The following is a 19,864-nucleotide window of genomic DNA, read 5'->3' as shown; positions in this document are numbered from 1 at the left end:
GAAAAACAACCATATAGTCATGCCTGGACATATTATGGACAAAAAACTACCAAAACAATTAAATATATCAGGACAAATTTTGGCAAGGAAATACCAAAACCATCCAATATAAATGTCTGGACATAGTATACGCAAAGAAATAGTTTTACAACCAAAATATATTTCTGGGCATGATGATAGTAAAGGCAAAAAGAAACCAAAAACAGTCAAAATAATTTCTGAACATAGATTATAGGCTGGAAATAACAAAAGCAATTAAATATATGACTTGACATAAAGATTATAGACTGGAAATACCAAACAGATTCATACTATGTCTTAACAAGAATATTAAAGACAAAGAAATACCATACGAAAACAGTCCCAGTTTGCCTGGACATCAATAATAAAGAATTACTTTACCAAAACAAACATGTATTTCTGGACATAAATATTTTAGGCTGGAAATATCAAATTAATAAAAACAAAATCTGGATATAAAGACGATAGACAAGCAAATACCCAGATAATTAAGCAAATAGATGTTTATGCCAGGACATGAAGATTACAGGCAAAGAAGTACCAAAACAAGCAAATATAATCTGGAACCGAAAAAGGAGGCAAAGAAAAAACAAAAACAATGTCTGATAAAGAAGGTATTAAGCAAAGCAATACCTGTGGTTGAGCAAGAAAGGTATTTAGCAGAAATATCTGAACATAAAACAAACTTGAAAGACTTCTGGCTGAATGGTAAAAAACTAATTTGAAATTAAATGAAGGTTATTTAAGATGTATACCATGCATACAGAAATTAAATCTGAATCATATTTTTTATAAGCAAAATTTCCATTTCTTTTTAAATTGTCATTTGCATTTTTAAAAGTTAAATTTAAAGTTAAAAATAAAGATGTGTTCAGGAGAAAATGTATTCAGAAATTTTTAAAACTTCATTACAGTTTTTTGGAGATGTAAATTTAAAACTTAACTAAACATGATCTAGAGATTAATAGCAATGTTCAACAACTAAATTGTAAATTAAAAATAGTGAAAGTTCTTCATAAATATGTTTATAGATTTTGATATATTTTATCAAATAGTTCCAGAATTATCTAATAACAAATTATAAATGATTTTCTACAGTGTATTAGTCAGATTAAGTCAATGCAGCAATTCCTCAATTTTCTGATATTTCTTTTTAATTCTATTAATTTTGTTGTGCTGTATATCTTTTTTCCTTATATTTAAGAAATCTATTGAAATGTCTTACCTTCTGATGAAGTCTGATGATTGAAGTTTATTGACTATGATTTTTAATTGAATCAGATTTCTATTTTTGTCAATTAAAGGTAAAAATACCCTAAGAAAACACACACCTTTGTATGCACTTATCGGCATTTAATTTTAAAATTAAATCAAGGAGAGTATATATGGTACTTCACTTTTTTGTATGCATAAAATATAAAATATTTATAATAATATGACTATAAATTAAAACAAGTTCAAAAGACTATAAATTTCTGAAGACAGCTACAAAATCTTAACAACCACTCATTACTCTTTCAGAAAAACTTGTCTTTCTAAATTATTTTATTACTTTTCTATATTTCAAATTTGTTCTAGGCTTGGGTGGCCCATTGGTATAAGTAGTTTATCAACAGTGATTACATGCCTTTAAACACTGAGGTTTTAAGTCTGAATCCTAGATCAACATCATGTATTTTACTCAGATTTTTATTGGTAAAGATTGCAAGTTTTCCTGTAGTTCTCTTGGGATACTGAGCATAGGTGGATAAAGGGGGCCTAGGGGCCCCTCCCCCCTCTTTTTGTGGGAAAAATTTGGTTGATTATATAGGGAATCACTGAAGCATGACTGAAGCGCCCGGCCCCCCTTATGACAAGTTCTGGATCCGCCACTGCTGAGGATAATTCTCCAACTAAAAACTGGCCACTATGAAATATACTAAGAGGGCCATTAAACACCAAAAATCAATCAAATTTGTTACATTTGAAAAAAATCTTATGAAAATAATTCACTTGTTGGCATAAATTTGATGAGAAATTCATGTATGTTCTTTAATTAAAGAAAACTGCCTAATGTACCTTCAAGTAAAAAATAAGGATCAGAGAAAGGACTGTTTTAGAAAGTAAGGAGGTTTTCATGTTAATGATAAATATGCTTAAATCTTCTCCATAAAGATAAATAAAATTGAGAATGGAAATGAGGAATCTGTCAAAGAGACAACCTGCCCATAGAGCAGACAACAGATACATAGTTTTACCAGAGAAGTATAGAACAGACTTAGCTATCTATAATTAAACGTATTTGTTTATACATCACCGTTTCTGTGAAACCAAACTATTGATATATATGTCAACATTCTAGAGATCAATTCTACCACTTTTGATTGATTTTAAGAGTTTAAATCTGTTGACAAGAAATAGAAATTATATCCTGTTAAAATCTTTCAAGATACTTCAATACTTTATTGAAACAAACTTAAACTGTAAAAAAAGTAAGTGACATTTGTACCTAACAATGTGATACTAGTCAGAACTAAGGAGATATAAATACTGCCAGTGTTCAAAAGGTTGGAATTACGTATATTGCATTATAATTGAATCTTATCAACATTTCAAACATGTGCATGTTATAAAATATTAAAAGTCTATCTTAACTTTTCTTAAGAGTGAAAACATTGATACCTAAAAATAGCACTTTTCCAGTTCCATGATATAATATCTTATCAAAGTTTAAAAGACCCCTTACAGCTATAGCAGAGAAGCCTAAAACACTACCATTGTGTACAGATCATACACATTCACTTCCAAATTAAAGGTACTGAAACAAAGGTATAACCAAATTACAGAACTCTAAGGCGAATTCAAAAAGTGGAAGTCCCTAAAAACTTTCAAAATCAACAAAAACAGTGAAGAACAAATTATGCCTAAATATTTACTTGTTAGACATTTTCTGAAGATATTGTTGGTGCTAACCCTACAACTTGTATGACAGTTATTCAAAACTTGAATCACAAAAGCAATTTAAAAATTCAAAAACTCCTCTTATACAGTATTCCTCTTCAATAGAAAAAAAATACTGGAAAATAATTGTTCCCTGTAATATTGAGTAGAATATAGAATACTGTTTCATTTTTTCTGGAATATAACTGTTGTACAGCTAGTTACAGGGATACACTATCACAAGTTCATTAAAATCAATCCTTCTATTTACTTTTTGAACAGTTACATTCTTATATGCAAGCTCAAAGGTTCATTGTAAAAAGTCTCACCTGCAGAAAAGGTTTGTAATTGAGCATACAAATATAAAAGAAATAAGATTGACTCAGATCCCTCAAAACTTTTAAAAGACTCTTTGTTGTGATACTGTTTAGGAGCTATGTGACCATAATCTTCTTTGACATGAATCCAGTATAAATAAAAATTAAAAAAATCATGGTTCTATGCTTAAGGTAAGGTTTGCGTACACAGGGAGATAACTCGAATTCAAATAATTGAAAAAGGAGGGACCCGCCATTTTGAATTGCTTTGATTAACCAATGTTCGATAACTACAATATTATCGAAAATAAAACAACACCTACCTCAAAATCACCGTTTTGATGTAATTTTATCAAAATTTGAATCGTACAAGTAACGTTATGACCTTCAGTTTGTTAGTTTTCATTTATATGACGTCACGTTTAGTCATAACGTCTTTGTGCAAAAACCATTCATGAAGTTTCGCGGATTTTTATTTTATTTCTTAAATGTACATTTTTATGCCCCCGCCGTAGCAAAGGGGGCATTGAGTTATATCCTTGTCTGTTTGTACGTAGATCTGAATGTACGTATCATAGTGTACGTCCGTTTTACAAAATTGGTTTCCATTCTCTAACTTTAGTTTTCCTCAACCAACTGATATAAAACTAATATGCACAATGCTTTTTGCCACAAAAACACAGAATAGATTTGAATTTTGATGTCACTTTTACAGTTCTAGATTTATGAGGGGTCGGACAGGGGATACCTTTCTCCATTCTCCCGTCCCCTTTCTCTTGTCTCCCGCCGTAAAACCTAAAAAAAACTGATGTATGGGAAGCTCATTTCAATAGAAATCGATCTAATATCTTGTGTTTTTATGGGTTGTCCCCGTCTTGTCCTTTCACAAGATAGAAGTGTTGTTTATTCTGCTTCAAGAACTCCGGTAGCTTTTTCACTGACTGTTAAGCTGTCTCTTTAATTGAATTTGTAAGTCTGATGCACGCTGTTTCCGATTTTTTAGAGTATAAATACAAATTATAGAAACGCAGGATTGGATGAAAAATGGCACATTTATGTGACACTTTTAGTCAATTTAGTTTAAAAATTTACATAATGCGCCATGTGTTTTACTTATAGAGGATGCATATATATATTCTCAGATATTTTTATTGCATAATTTTTAAGAATGACAGAATGTTGAACTTGGTCTTTTCAAATGTATAGTTTGCAAGGTTTGTCCGCAAATATGCACACAACCGACACGTTTACATCATTTGAAATATATTTTATTTTATTATCAATCGCTTTTACAACTGATGGAGTGTTCTAATAGTAATTTTTTATGGATGCATTAAGACACAACTATTGTATTGTGTCGTCCTGAACATGCCTGAAGTATTTGCCACTGGACATTTTACAACCTCTAATCAAACAAACTTCTATGCATATCAGTGAACTATGAATCAATTTATCTAAAAACAAGGATGGTAATATGTGTCTCTACACATGCACGAACTCACTATAAAATCCGGGAAATTGTTAGTTTTTAGTCTTTCTCCGTATATAAGAGATCATGACGCTCAGGGTATTTTTATGAGGTCGTTTTCTGAATTTTTCGTTTCTGTTCTCCAACTTAAGTTTGCCTTTACCAAATGTTATAAAATTTATACATAATGCTTTATAATGTTTCATGTTTATGTAAGAGGGGGCATCGTCAGTGTCCCATGGACACATTACACATTTATTCCAAGCTCTAACGTATTATTTCTTTTTGTAATGCATTATAATCGGAATAACATTACTGTGGTTGAAGAGTAGCCACAATCAATTTTGATTTGACGGTCGCAAATTTCCGTTTTACTGTCTCCCCTACGCGTGGACAGTAAAACTGCATTTGCGAACATCAAATCGCCAATTGACGGTGGGGATTCCTCAACTACAGTTCCATTACTCCTGTGAACTTCATTGAACTGATTTTAATTTTTAGAAAGTATGTGGAAGATTTTCATATTATAGGTCTACATAACTGCATTTCTTATTTTAAATTTCAACAATACATATACGGCTGGTCATTTGTATTCCGAGGCCATCGTCTGTTTCGTCTTTCATCATGTTTAGCATGTAGTTTGTTTGTTTGGTCAAAGACCCTAAATCTGAACATCATGTTTAACAATTGGACAAATCATACCAGTAATCTATCTTCTTCTGCAAGGCTTTCCCCTGCTTAGTCATAAATATTTGATCATATTTGAATAACATTTGTTGATGTCTAGATTTAAATGAATGAAATAAACACGGCTGCTGTAAATGACTTTACTATATTCAAAACTTATGTCTTTTCATCCAATTGCTGCATACAAACAATTTATCAAACATGGGGCAATGAAGCAATTTTCATTACTTTAATGGCAATTTGAATGCTTTTCTAAGATTTAAAATATTACAGTTTGAAGCTCTGAAAGAATATAAGTGTTTCCTTCAAAATCAGAGTCTTGTACATGTATTAATACACAAGTATGACCAAAGTTAAACACCTCCCTTTCCGACTGATAGTTGTGGGCATAAAAGTTAAGGGACGACATCAAAAGTTTAATGTTGGATAAAAAAAAAACTTAATTCACATAGTTTGTTCACTGACCCTCCCAGTCCCCCTCTTGACTTAATTTGGGAAAATTAATTAACCGATATGGATATATGTAAAATCAATGTCAAATTAACAAAACTTGCAGCAACTTTTATCCCCCCACCCCCAAACTATTTGAATTAAGTTTTTTATCCTACATTGATCTTTTGATGTCATCCCTAAGTTAATCAGTGTTTTCTCTCCTTGATTATGGTCAATCCCAAAGTGTTACAAGACAAAATGATTCTTTGTAAAAAGATGCTATTAAAGATGACTTTCTTCTTTGCAGATCAACAAAAAAAATTTTTTTTGTGTTTCACAGAAATGACAAGATGAACACATATAACGGCCATTTCCGTAAAAACGAGTTCGGAGACGTACCAATTTTATTAGCTCATTATAATGCAAATAGTTAATTCCTTAAGTTCACAGTTTTTTACAAAAACGGTGGACCCGGAAAAGGGATATTTTTGGCTTTTTGTTGCCATGGCAACGGGTTTTTTTAACCCAAAAATTAAAAATTCTTGTTTTTAGGAACTTTTTTATGATATTTTTAATTAAAATTTATTATAAATGAATGGACCACAATTATTTATACATGTTTTATTTAGTTTTATTTTTTTATAGTCACTCGCATACATTATTATTTCAGAAGAATTCAAATACAATTTTCCCTAAAAATCGTCAAAAATCGGAATTTTGAGCTTTTCACCTGAAAAAACGGGACGGGCGATGTTCGATTTTTTTTCATTAAATGATTGGATACTCCTCCCTGAACAAAATGATGTATCATATTGGTATAATATCACTAAGAAAAAAATCCAGGTTTCATGCAAACCTTACCTTAAGATGTTCAGAGTCTGACATTATCAATACATAATTTGTAATAATTGGAATTCTAATTCAGAAACCAGAAAAAAATGAGAGTAAAAAATATGGAAATAGGAAGAGAAAAAATTATGTAGACATGACATTCACAAAATAAGTTTGAATAAATTATGCAATCCATTTTGCACCAAAACAAGAATATATGTGCACATATGACACCTAGCCTTGCTTGCACTACCTAATATTCTGTGAACCATTAAAACAGGATTTAAACCATAATTTGGCGTAAAATTTTAAAAGTTCACATTACAATGAACATTTGATCTAATTTGTAAGTGGATTTGACCAGATTCTATTTGCTACATAAACAATAGAACGAGAACATGAAGTATGAAAGCAGACAGAATATTGGATGGAATGACAGACACCCTGACCAGAAAATAGAAATACCGAAAACATAAACAAAATGCAACAGTTTCTACATTGAAATCAGCTGTACAGAAAAGTAAAAGGACTATCATTAGGGTTACATGATAAATTAGTGAACTATCAGAATCAAACATAGAGCAGAATGATTGGGTAATGAGGATGTGGACTTGAGAACATGAAATGTGCTGGCATAAAATATATGCTGTCACCGTAATTAATGTGCCAAAATAATAAAAACAATATTAAATTAGCTGCTTGAAAATAAATGACTGTTTTGAAATTCTACAGAACCTTTAAATGTGTCTATTCTTTCGTCATTTACTCTCAACATATAAACTTACCCTCATTTATGAATGGTCCTTGAGGTTAGATTGAAATTAATATTCCCGGCACTTTTACACGATCCCTAGAACCCTCAGGTAAATGATCCTTATTATGGGTCAGCTTATAAAGAAGATTTTAATCAAATCAATAACAGTATATTACAGTTTAAATCTATAGGTGTGCATGAAAAGATATAATCAAAAACACATAACTATACCTCTATTATACGGATACATAATATTTCTCCCGTCAAATTAAAAAAGCAGGACATAAAAAGCTTGTCAAGATTTATAAACTAAAGGGTAACCAGCTTATCATCATTTTGAATCTTAATTATACATAAATACGATAATATTGGGACCAATTAAAGTTGTCAAAAAACTTTAATTATTGATAAAAAAAAAAAGAAGAGAAAATACATTTTAAAGTTAAGTAATGTGTTTATGCTTTCATGCCTGTATGTAGTTGTTAGTCACAGAAAGGTTAATGTGAAGAAAAATAATATAATTGCTCAGTCATTAAATCTGTGTAATTATATATTTATTGGGGTGTTAATTATGCTGCCAGGGTCATTAATTCCAAATAAAATAATATTAATAAACTGAAGTTCACATTTTATATCCCATTTTCTCTCCCTGTAAAATTTATTTATTGTAATAATGGATAAAGAAAGATGACAAATTCAAGATATGAAGATAAAAGAACAGAGTTCTAATGTACCCCTGCATTGCACATATTTCATGTGTCTAAGGGCAATAACTAGAAGGAAAAAAAATTGTCCTTTAATTTTCTTTTATAAATATGTAAGAGAAATGAAAGCTTAGAGAGCAATTGCAATTCAATTTCCATTATAATCAAATTTTCAAGGGTCATAACTCTTTTAAAAATATTTGATAATCCATGATTTTGAAACTTTCCATGACATATAAACAGCTATTATAAACCTTTGGTGTAAGTCTCATAAAAATCAGACAAGATTTTTTATGAGAGCACTAACAATGCAATTATCCATATATATTGAAGTTTCCAAGGGACATATTTCTTTTAAAATAATTGAAGTTCAAACTTTTCCAAAACATAGCTGATATAAACCATTGATATAATTTCATAAAAATCAGACAAGAACTCTACATGTATCAGGGATCTAACATAGCAATAATAGTTCCAAGGGGCATAACTCATTAAAAATAGCTGTTCAACACTGATTTTCAATCTTGTCTAAGATACTGCCAATATAATCTTTTGATATGATGTTTACTAAAATTTTGCTAGAATTGTACAGGTGAGAGCATTTACAAAAAGGGATTAACATACAGACAGTGGAGAAAGCTGGAGCACCCCATAAGACCTATGACTGGTAAACTGACAGTTCTTAAATTGAGAATAGAGAAAGGGAATGTGTCAAACTGCTAATCAAACAGACAACAACCTGACCAGGAGAAAAAAAAAACAGCTGAAGGCCACCAATGGGTCTTCAACACAGCTAGAAAATCCTGCACTTATAGGCAGGCTTCAACTAGCCCTTAAAAAAATCTAGTCAATGTATTAAGATTAGGAGTTGATATGAACCTGCTACATGCAGGGTTGGAACTCATATGATTCTCAATATTGACAGGCTTGAATGATACAATAGTTGAACTACTTAGACCACTCTTCCACCGAGGCTCTTTAGAGTACATTGAATATTCTGTGCAATTTCAATTTAATTAATACTAGCTATTCTTCTAAATTGTCTAGATAGGTAAAAGTATAGCAGAGCTTAGGGTTAGGTAAACGAAAACTTGAATTCCTGAAATCTATATAGTCCAATGATCATTCATAAAAAAAAATCAAAGAGCTGAATAGCTCTGAGGGGAAAGACGGCCATTGTTTCTATTTTTATAGGGGTATCTTTTGATAGTCTCCATATAAAGAATGAAAAACAGCTAGAACATGTAGAAAGGTTGACAATATTGAAATCAATTGTTGTTTAATGTAATTTCGTTTCCTTAGTTTAGGATTCAATTTGGACCAATGGAAGAGATCTGCATCTTCTAAATCTAAACATTCGATTAAAGTTGATTATTTAAAATTTAACTGAATTCTGTCATTTAACAACAACTACAATACTTTTTGAAATCTTAATTGTGTACCACTGTACTGCAGGCTAGGGTCATTTTCCATTTTTTTGTGACAGTACTCTAAGATTTTTAATTTTTTTCTTAAGAAAGTTATGATTGAAAAATCTATTCAGTTTTAAATTCATTGATATAGTTCCCAGTTACAACTCTCATCACAGGGATACAGGTACTAATAAAAACCAATATTGTTGATGTAAACTGTGTGAAGCTTGCTTTCAGATCCTACATTTTGAAATATTTGTAGATTTCATGAATAAATAGGTTTAAACTACAAAATGCAACATTTTTAATTTTTTTTTTTTTTTTACCATTACATATTCAATGATTATTTTGGTACACAAAATTTAGTTTAGATGGAAGACTACTTACTAATCATATACTAAATGTCACATTTTAAGTGTTCAGATACATTAACTTTTATTTTAGAGGATAATTACTCATCAATTAGAGGTGCTTCAGAATTGGAGGAAGATACTCAAAACAGAATTTTACAGAAAAAATGAAAAACAAGAGTGCACACACTGAAATGTCTCGCCTTCTTTAGTAATCATTGATATTATGTTGATAGTCCTAAGTATAAAGCTTTATTACAACTGTCACATAAACTTAACATTAACCAAGATAGCTAAACAAAGACCAATGAACCATGAAAATGAGGTCAAGGTCAGATGAACCATGCCAGGCAGACATGTACAGCTAACAAAGCTTCCATACAACAAATATAGTTGACCTACTACTTATAGTTTAAGAAAAATAGACCAAAACACAGAAACTTAACACTGTGCAATGAACCGTGCAATTGAGGTCATGGTCAAATAAAACCTGCGGGACTGACATATAGATCATAATATATTTCCATACACCAAATATAGTTGACCTTTGGCATATAATATAAGATAAAAAGACCAAAACTTAAAAACTTAACTTTGACCACTGAACCATGAAAATGAGGTCAAGGTCAGATGACATCTGCCCGCTAGACATGTACACCTTACAATCATTCCATACAACAAATATAGTAGACCTATTGCATAAAGTATGAGAAAAACAGACCAAAACACAACAAGAGTGCACACCCTGAAATGTCTCGCCTTCTATACTAATCATTGATATTATGTTGATAGTCCTAAGTATAAAGCTAAGCTTTAATACAACTGTCACATAAACTTAACATTAACCAAGTCCAAGATAACTAAACAAAGACCAATGAACCTTGAAAATGAGGTCAAGGTCAGATGAACCATGCCAGGCAGACATGTACAGCTAACAATGCTTCTATACAAAATATATAGTTGACCTATTACTTATAGTTTAAGAAAAATAGACCAAAACACAAAAACTTAACACTGTGCAATGAACCGTGAAAATGAGGTCACGGTCAAATAAAACCTGCGCGACTGACATAAAGATCATAAAATATTTCCCTACACCAAATATAGATGACCTATGGCATATAGTATTAGATAAAAAGACCAAAACTCAAAAACTTAACTTCGACCACTAAACCATGAAAATGAGGTCAAGGTCACATGACATCTGCCCGCTAGATAGGTACACCTTACAATCATTCCATACAACAAATATAGTAGACCTATTGCATATAGTATGAGAAAAACAGACCAAAACACAAAAATTTAACTATAACCACTGAACCATGAAAATGAGGTCAAGGTCAGATGACACCTGCCAGTTGGACATGTACACCTTACAGTCCTTCCATACACCGAATATACTAGCCCTATTGCTTGTAGTATCTGAGATATGGACTTGACCACCAAAACTTAACCTTGTTCACTGATCCATGAAATGAGGTCGAGGTCAAGTGAAAACTGTCTGACAGACATGAGGACCTTTCAAGGTACGCACATATCAAATATAGTTATCCTATTACTTATAATAAGAGAGAATTCAACATTACAAAAAATCTGAACTTTTTTTTCAAGTGGTCACTGAACCATGAAAATGAGGTCAAGGACATTGGACATGTGACTGACGGAAACTTCGTAACATGAGGCATCTATATACAAAGTATGAAGCATCGAGGTCTTCCACCTTCTAAAATATAAAGCTTTTAAGAAGTAAGCTAACACCGCCGCCGCCGCCGGATCACTATCCCTATGTCGAGCTTTCTGCAACAAAAGTTGCAGGCTCGACAAAAACTTAACTATAACCACTGAACCATGAAAATGAGGTCAAGGTCAGATGATACCTGCCAGTTGGACATGTACACCTTCCAGTCCTTCCATACACCAAATGTACTAGCCCTATTGCTTATAGTATCTGAGATATGGACTTGACCACCAAAACTTAACCTTGTTCACTGATCCATGAAATGAGGTCGAGTGAAAACTGTCTGACGGGCATGAGGACCTTGCAAGGTACGCACATACCAAATATAGTTATCCTATTACTTATAATAAGAGAGAATTCAACATTATAAAAATTCTGAACTTTTTTTTCAAGTGGTCACTGAACCATGAAAATGAGGTCAAGGACATTGGACATGTGACTGACGGAAACTTCGTAACATGAGGCATCTATATACAAAGTATGAAGCATCCAGGTCTTTCACCTTCTAAAATATAAACCTTTTAAGAAGTTAGCTAACACCGTCGCCATAGCCGCCGTAGCCGCCGCCGGATCACTATCCCTATGTCGAGCTTTCTGCAACAAAAGTTGCAGGCTCGACAAAAAATCGTTTCTCACCCCAATCTCATGTATCCCCACGGCCTTTGTTTACTTTGAAAGTTACAGATTGACCTACAAATTAAAGTGTTGCATGTTGAGGTTTTAATCATCTACAGCAAACATAATTATGTTTAAATTTAACATATACCAATATTTAGTTAGTGCACGAACTCTGAGAATGATTTAAATAACCAGTGAAGGATATCCCTGCTTCTACGTAGTGTGGTATTCCAAAAATGACCTCAATATAAAATATAATGTAGGTTGGATGTATAGAATATCTCATCATACTGATTTTTCCGGATTGTAAAAGAAACGTAAATAGTGTAAAGGAGAGCTCAAGATACGATAATTTCGCAAGAAACAAAGGGAAGTGTTAAAAAAAGTGTTTAAAGTCAATCTATTCATTTGTGTGTCTCCTTCTCATCAATCTCAGTAAGATTTGTTGGGGAGTTTTCCACACTATAAAAACACAAGAGTGCACACACTGAAATGTCTCGCCTTCTTTACTAATCATTGATATTATGTTGATACTCCTAAATATAAAGCTTTATTACGACTGTCACATAAACTTAACATGAATCATGAAAATGAGGTCAAGGTCAGTTGAACCATATGCCAGGCAGACATGTACAGCTAACAATGCTTCCATACAACAAACATGACAAATATAGTTGAGCCTATTGCTTATAGTTTAAGAAAATAGACCAAAACACAAAAATTTAACACTGAGCAATGAACCGTGAAAACCAGGTCAAGGTCAAATAAAACCTGCACGATTGACATATAGATCATAAAATATTTCCATACACCAAATATAGTTGACCTATGACATATAGTATTAGATAAAAAAACCAAAACTCAAAAACTTAACTTTGACCACTGAACCATGAAAATGAGGTCAAGGTCAGATGACATCTGCCCGCTAGACATGTACACCTTACAATAATTCTATACAACAAATATAGTAAACCTATTGTATAAAGTATGAGAAAAACAGACCAAAACACAAAAACTTAACTATAACCACTGAACCATGAAAATGAGGTCAAGGTCAGATGACATCTGCCCGCTAGACATATACACCTTACAATCATTCCATGCAACAAATATAGTAAACCTATTGCATAAAGTATGAGAAAAACAGACCAAAACACAAAAACTTAACAATAACCACTGAACCATGAAAATGAGGTCAAGGTCAGATGACACCTGCCAGTTGGACATGTACACCTTACAGTCCTTCCATACACTGAATATGCTAGACATATTGCTTATAGTATCTTAGATATGGACTTGACCACCAAAACTTAACCTTGTTCACTGATCCATGAAATGAGGTCGAGGTCAAGTGAAAACTGTCTGACGGGCATGAGGACCTTGCAAAGTACGCACATACGAAATATAGTTATCCTATTACTTACAGTAAGAGAGATTTAACATTACAAAAAATCTGAACTTTTTTTTCAAGTGGTCACTGAACCATGAAAATGAGGTCAAGGACAATGGACATGTGACTGACGGAAACTTCGTAACATGAGGCATCCATATACAAAATATGAAGCATCCAGGTCTTCCACATTCTTAAATATATAGCTTTTAAGAAGTGAGCTAACACCGCCGCCGCCGCCGCCGCCGCCACCGCCGCCGCCACCGCCGCCACCGGATCACTATCCCTATGTCGAGCTTTCTGCAACAAAAGTTGCAGGCTCGACAAAAATGAATGACGTGAGGGGATGTCACTCTGGTCAACCACATAGGGGATTGACGGCTTCAAGCCGTCTTTCCCCAAAAATTATCAGCTATTTTTGTTACAGGTCTCTGATATCAGAAACTTTAAAATAAGATTCCTGTGATCAACCTGCACAAATTACCCTGATGGAACATTTTGATCAAATTTGGTAAATAACTATATATGAAAAAACATGTTTAAATTAAGGTATATTAAAAAAAAGACTTTTTTATGATCTCTCAACTCTCAACTTTTCAATACAGGAACATAAAAAGCACTAAAAATGGATTAACAATTCTGATATTCAATAAAATTATACAATGTAGCAAGTTACTAGTAACAAACTCTAAAAGAACATTACATAAATTAAAATCAATACCAATAAATACTAAAATTCGATTACAATGTTCTTAAAACAAACATTGTGACACTAAAATGAACTATAACTCATTGAAAAAATTATTTACATATCACTTCAAAAAACTACAATGTGACATTAGAGAAGTACATAAAATATACAGTAACAAAGCACATATAGGTATTATAAATTTTTAGTAAAGCTGGTGATTTATTACATATCACATGTATTGTTAAAACAAAATCATAAAGTGAGGAATTGTATAGATAAGGGGAAATAACTCAAATATATTTCAAAAATCATTTTTGGATACAAAATGGTTAACATTCAATCACTTATAGAATTATGTATATCTTGTTGCTCCTGTAAAGAAAAACTATTAGTATTATACATGTATATCTAAGAACAATTTGATGCATGTTTTTACTAAGGGTGTACCGTTAAATTGAGTAAAATTTGGCAATTACATAAATAGTAGAATCATATATATTCTAAATATTATTGACAATATTCTTTCAGATACCCATTTATTGTATTGCCTGACAATCAGTTTTATATTATTAGATATAAAATTTGCACCATATATATTACAAGATGAGTTTCATTACCTGCATTTATATCTATAAAACCTGTAAGCTCAAGCATAGCTTTGAAAGTCAGAGAACATCACTTTCAATATATATATTATACTACCAGTACAATGCCTTGGTACAATAAGGTGGAATACAACCGGTACTTGTAAACTCATGCTTTAACTGACAAAGTCTGTACATGAAGTATTATATTTCTATACATGTAAGACCATAATTTGTTGTAAAGCAACAACCTATTTCATACAGATAAATTTTTTGAAACATTTATACAACCGGCTGCTGAACTTTATCAATTCAATGAGGTAACATCTAAATTAATATCCCTGAAATGTTAATGGAAATGGATTGTGACGCCTTGCAATCATCAATAACCATGGATAACTTTTCCAACCAAGTACACAAAAATGAGTGAGTGTGGAGATTTAATTTTAATTAGATTGTTAACTTTTCTTGCTGAATATACAAGTCAAAGGGAAGTAATTCTAGAAGAAAATTAAATTTTTCATTACTGAAGTTATAGACAAACAAGGATATATGGAAGAAACCTTTTTTAAGCAAATTAAGGAGAAATGCATAAAAAAAGAAAGACAACCACCAGATGTAGATGTGTCTTAATACACAATTAAAATAAGAAAAACTTAATAAATATTCTTTTTCCCTAAAACTTTAAAAATTATTCTAATAAAAATCACTTCTTTTAATTTGCTATGGTTTCTTCCACAATACCAGATAATCTTTGATATATGAATTTAACTAAGATCCTTCAACATTATATGGTTCAAAATGTAGATGACCTGTGCTGAATTTATAATAGAGCTTAATCACAAGAATATCAGTATAGTTCTAAACAACCAAACTAAATAAAATATAGGTTATTATAACTTTTTTTAATAGAAATCTGGTGTACTGCTGTTTAGCCACTTTAGGGGAAAAGAAATATTCAATATCACTGTTTCAAATATTAACTAAAATTGATATTTTTCATAAGTTATTTGGATTTGCAATTTGACTTCATGATTCCTTTTTAAAATTCTGCTTATAATTCCAATTTCAAATTGACAGGTAGTCAATGCACATGCTAGTTGAATCAATGTCACTAAAGGGTTGGATAGGTTATCAAAGTTAACATGACTTTCGCATGAAGAAAAATAATGTCAATACATATTGGTATTAAATTGTTAAGTTTGGAAACATATGTTTTTAAAATTCATATATGCAAACATCCTTTACATGTTTCAATTTTCTGTGAGTACATCAACAAGGTGAATAAATCTCTGCAGAGGCACCTAGAAATGAATAACTTATCCCCAAAACATCCATCAGAATAAATTGGTTTTAGGTATAGTTTAAAGAAGCAAAACTGTTATTGTAGAATCAGAACAAAAATCTCAACCTCTAAAAAAAACATCAAATAGAGGCATGCAATCTTTTTTGTTTTAACATTTTAAGGTTTTCAAAGAACAACCTGTAAAATATTACATGAATGACTAGATTTTCGTATTAAAATAGATAAACAGTCTGTATCTAAAAGCTACCTGTCTCAAGTAAATTGAAATGTTAAATTACTCTGCTATGGCTCTCATAATACAGGGAGATAACTCTAAATGTCCTACACAAATGATGACAACGCAATGTGTACTTGTGCAATAAAATATTTAATTCATTAACACTGGTGAATTATTCATCACATAAACTTTTATATATATCTAAAAATAAATGATTCAGATGGCTAATGGGATCTAGCTACAATTGACCTTTTGTATAAAATATTTCTGTACTACTTCAATGGTTTAATCTCACTTTATACTCCATTTAAAAAGAAATAAATACCTACTAGTAAGGCATATATAAGCAAATTGAACTTAGTCTGACATAAGTTAATTGTTATTTTACCTGATACTTTGGGAAATCTTCAGTATTTCTTAAAGAGTGAAACAAAAAATGTCTTTAAAAGGAGGCCTCTTTTCTTTCAAGTTTAACCAAAGGAAACACTTTAATTTCTTTCAAGTCAGAGTGAAAAACATAAAACATTTCCTGGTATTACATTTTAGTAAAATCCTGAATTTGATTTCTTTCTAACGACTTGAAAAGATCTATTCTAATCTTTATTTCTAACTTGGTTATTTTTCACAATCATGTTTGCCACTATCCCCATGAGAAGGTTAATTTCACATCAAATTTGTTTCTATCAGTCCATAGTAGTGTTAACATTAATGTATTTTACATACTTGTTAAGGTATGAAAACATCATGTTTCAACACTGATGAAGCATTCACATCTTAATATAAACAACAACATAGTTGTATTGAATTTTTCATCGTCATATTTTATATTAAGATGGCCTCATGACATCATCAACTGTTTTTTACATTTTACTAATATTCCAATATTTGTAGAATATTTATCCTTAGCTTTCCTGAGTATGTGAAAACAATATTGTTAGTTTTCTACTATCAAAATGTCATTAAACAAACAACAAACATTCAATTCATTATCAAATCAATTTTATAATGCAAATGTTCTGCTTTTTATTATAAAGTAGCCTTTAATATTAAATACAGAATCAATCATTCTCCTAAAGTGTTCAAATTCCACTGTGTTACATTAGAAAGACTTCTTTTCAAGCAACGTTCAAGTCATGTTTCAGAAAAAACGTAGACACAATAACAAAATAGGAAAAAGTGATGTTTACTCATTCGTTCATTCATATTAACTTTAATATCATTACATTGTATATATATCAAAATAATTGCTAAAATGCATTAATCTCTTCATAATTTCATGGGTAATCAAACATGTCTCCAATTTTACAACACCTTCCTAATAACTTATATACATCAATATTGCTTTTAAATCCCAACACTGAACAGTTAAATCAACATTTTTAGATTGAAAAGCATAATCAATATATCCTCTTTCTTAAATCTAAATAAAAAAGTATCTATAAAATGAACAAGACTAAGTATAACAGTTTAAGTTTATGTTTTATGCTTTGATTTAAAGACCAATGTGCTGTTATAAGACCAAAAACAACTGAATGTAACATTACTAACAATATATATACAAAATATCGGCTACCAGTATGAACTAAGTCTGTAAGTCAGACTTCTAAAGAAAATTAATTTTCTGTAGAATGCATACAAACCATGTAATATTTGGAAAACAGCAAAATGGTATCTGTACTTTTAAAAGATATCTTAAATAAAGGAATGTTTGAAAAGTTGCCACCATCTATTGGGGATATGACAGTCACAAATGTAGTTTGAAGGTGGGGGTAAGAGTAGAGCAAAAAAAGAAGATATTTGCAACCTTCAACACAAGAATTGACAGTCGCAACTTTTCAAATACCTTACTGTTATTGTTATTATAATACAAGACAAGTCAAATAAGAATATCTAACATTTCTGCCATAATGACTAGGAACATCAAATGTGACTCTTGAGATCCAATCAAATGTAGCATTACATATTATAATGCATTGGGAATTGCTATTTTCACAGTCAAAATGTATAAACATTTGTGATATACAGTCACTGACTATTCAAAGAATTCTCAATGACCTAAATGATAAGTTTCCAGGGCAATTATGACATTGCATGCGTACAATGTTTGCTTGATACCTTGGCCCTCAACAATACCGTTGGACAGGGCACTTTCTTATGAGCCAGTGAAGATATGGATTGGGCATTGACCTATGATATTATGTAGATCTGGGAAATTTGGAAAAATCATTCAACAATTTATTTGTTCCTATTTCACTCTCTAGTTAAAAACTGGTGAATCATTTTATTTTGTTCCTTAATTCAAATATCAAATATCATACTGAACTAACACCATGGTACTTCTACAGTAAGACTTGTATACTTAAGGTAACATTTTGGGTAGGATAGGGATAATGTATCTGGTCACTGTTATAGAATGTAAGATGGCTGGTTAAATTATATGTAAATTAATGACTTACTTGCTTCTGTTGCCATGTTTACTGTCATCACTGGCACTTTTAACATGTCTGTCCGTCTCTGTGAACTTTGTCTTTCTCTTATGGTCTCCATCATAACTTCTACCAAATCCAATTCCTGTCACCTTCTGACTGTCAGCATTTACAGTACAATCTGAAAAATCATAATGTAATATGAACATGCAATTATAATTCAGCGACTTTTAAAAAAAATATTGGGGTATGTAAACCACTTTCAGCACTCTGTTTTATCACAGATGAGGAAGGCAGAGTATACCAAGCTAAAAAAAACCTTCTTTGAGCAGAAGATCCAGTCGATCAAAACTCACAAAATATGTGTTTATAGGCTAATGATGCCTATAGATAAACTACTAAGACAAACATTTTTAAATTGTTTATTCAGAATCAAAGAATGCCTGAAGCAACCATCTTTTCATTCATTATAACCCTTATGAAAATTATTTCAAGAGGACCTTTCATATATAGCATTCCTACAAAGAGGACCTTTCATATATATCATTCCTACAAAGTTTGGTTTAAGTTGGTCATACAGATTCATAGGAGACCAATAGGGTAACAATGAGAATTGTGTGCAATCAGTATTTAAATCAGTCAAAATTGACTGAATACATTTTGGGGGGTTCCCAATCATCCTTCATGTGAAGAGTAAAAAAAATCAGCCTTATAGAAGCAGTCTCAACTGATTTTCTTAAACTGTAAAATTAGAATCATAGATATTTTCTAGGAGTATTGGTTCTTTTTCAAATCATTCAACAACATTATATATAATATTCTGCCAATTTTAACTCAATTGGCCTGGTGGTTTCCAAGACATATAGTGAATATATGAAAGCCAAGTGATGACAATAGGTCACAAATGTCCCTTACAGTATGGGGACAGGTGAAATGGTACTTCCAGCATGAAATGAAAAGGATAATAAATCAAACCTTACTGCAATCAATGCCAAGGCT

At 31.4% G+C, this 19,864-nt stretch overlaps 1 protein-coding gene across 1 annotated transcript in view; it reads right to left on the bottom strand.

Annotated features, from left to right (window-relative positions):
- Nucleotides 1-19,864, bottom strand: part of LOC143067669 (uncharacterized) — a 32,095-nt gene that overhangs the window by 5,827 nt on the left and 6,404 nt on the right. The window contains exon 2 of the mRNA XM_076241112.1: nt 18,896-19,046. Within this exon, the coding sequence (XP_076097227.1) occupies nt 18,896-19,046 (151 nt within the window). The remainder of the gene's footprint in view (nt 1-18,895; nt 19,047-19,864) is intronic.

This window comes from Mytilus galloprovincialis, chromosome 1 (genome assembly GCF_965363235.1).
Source record: "Mytilus galloprovincialis chromosome 1, xbMytGall1.hap1.1, whole genome shotgun sequence".
Classification (NCBI taxonomy): domain Eukaryota; kingdom Metazoa; phylum Mollusca; class Bivalvia; order Mytilida; family Mytilidae; genus Mytilus; species Mytilus galloprovincialis.
Note: the sequence above shows the minus strand (reverse complement) of the source record. Positions and strands in the feature narration are given on the sequence as shown.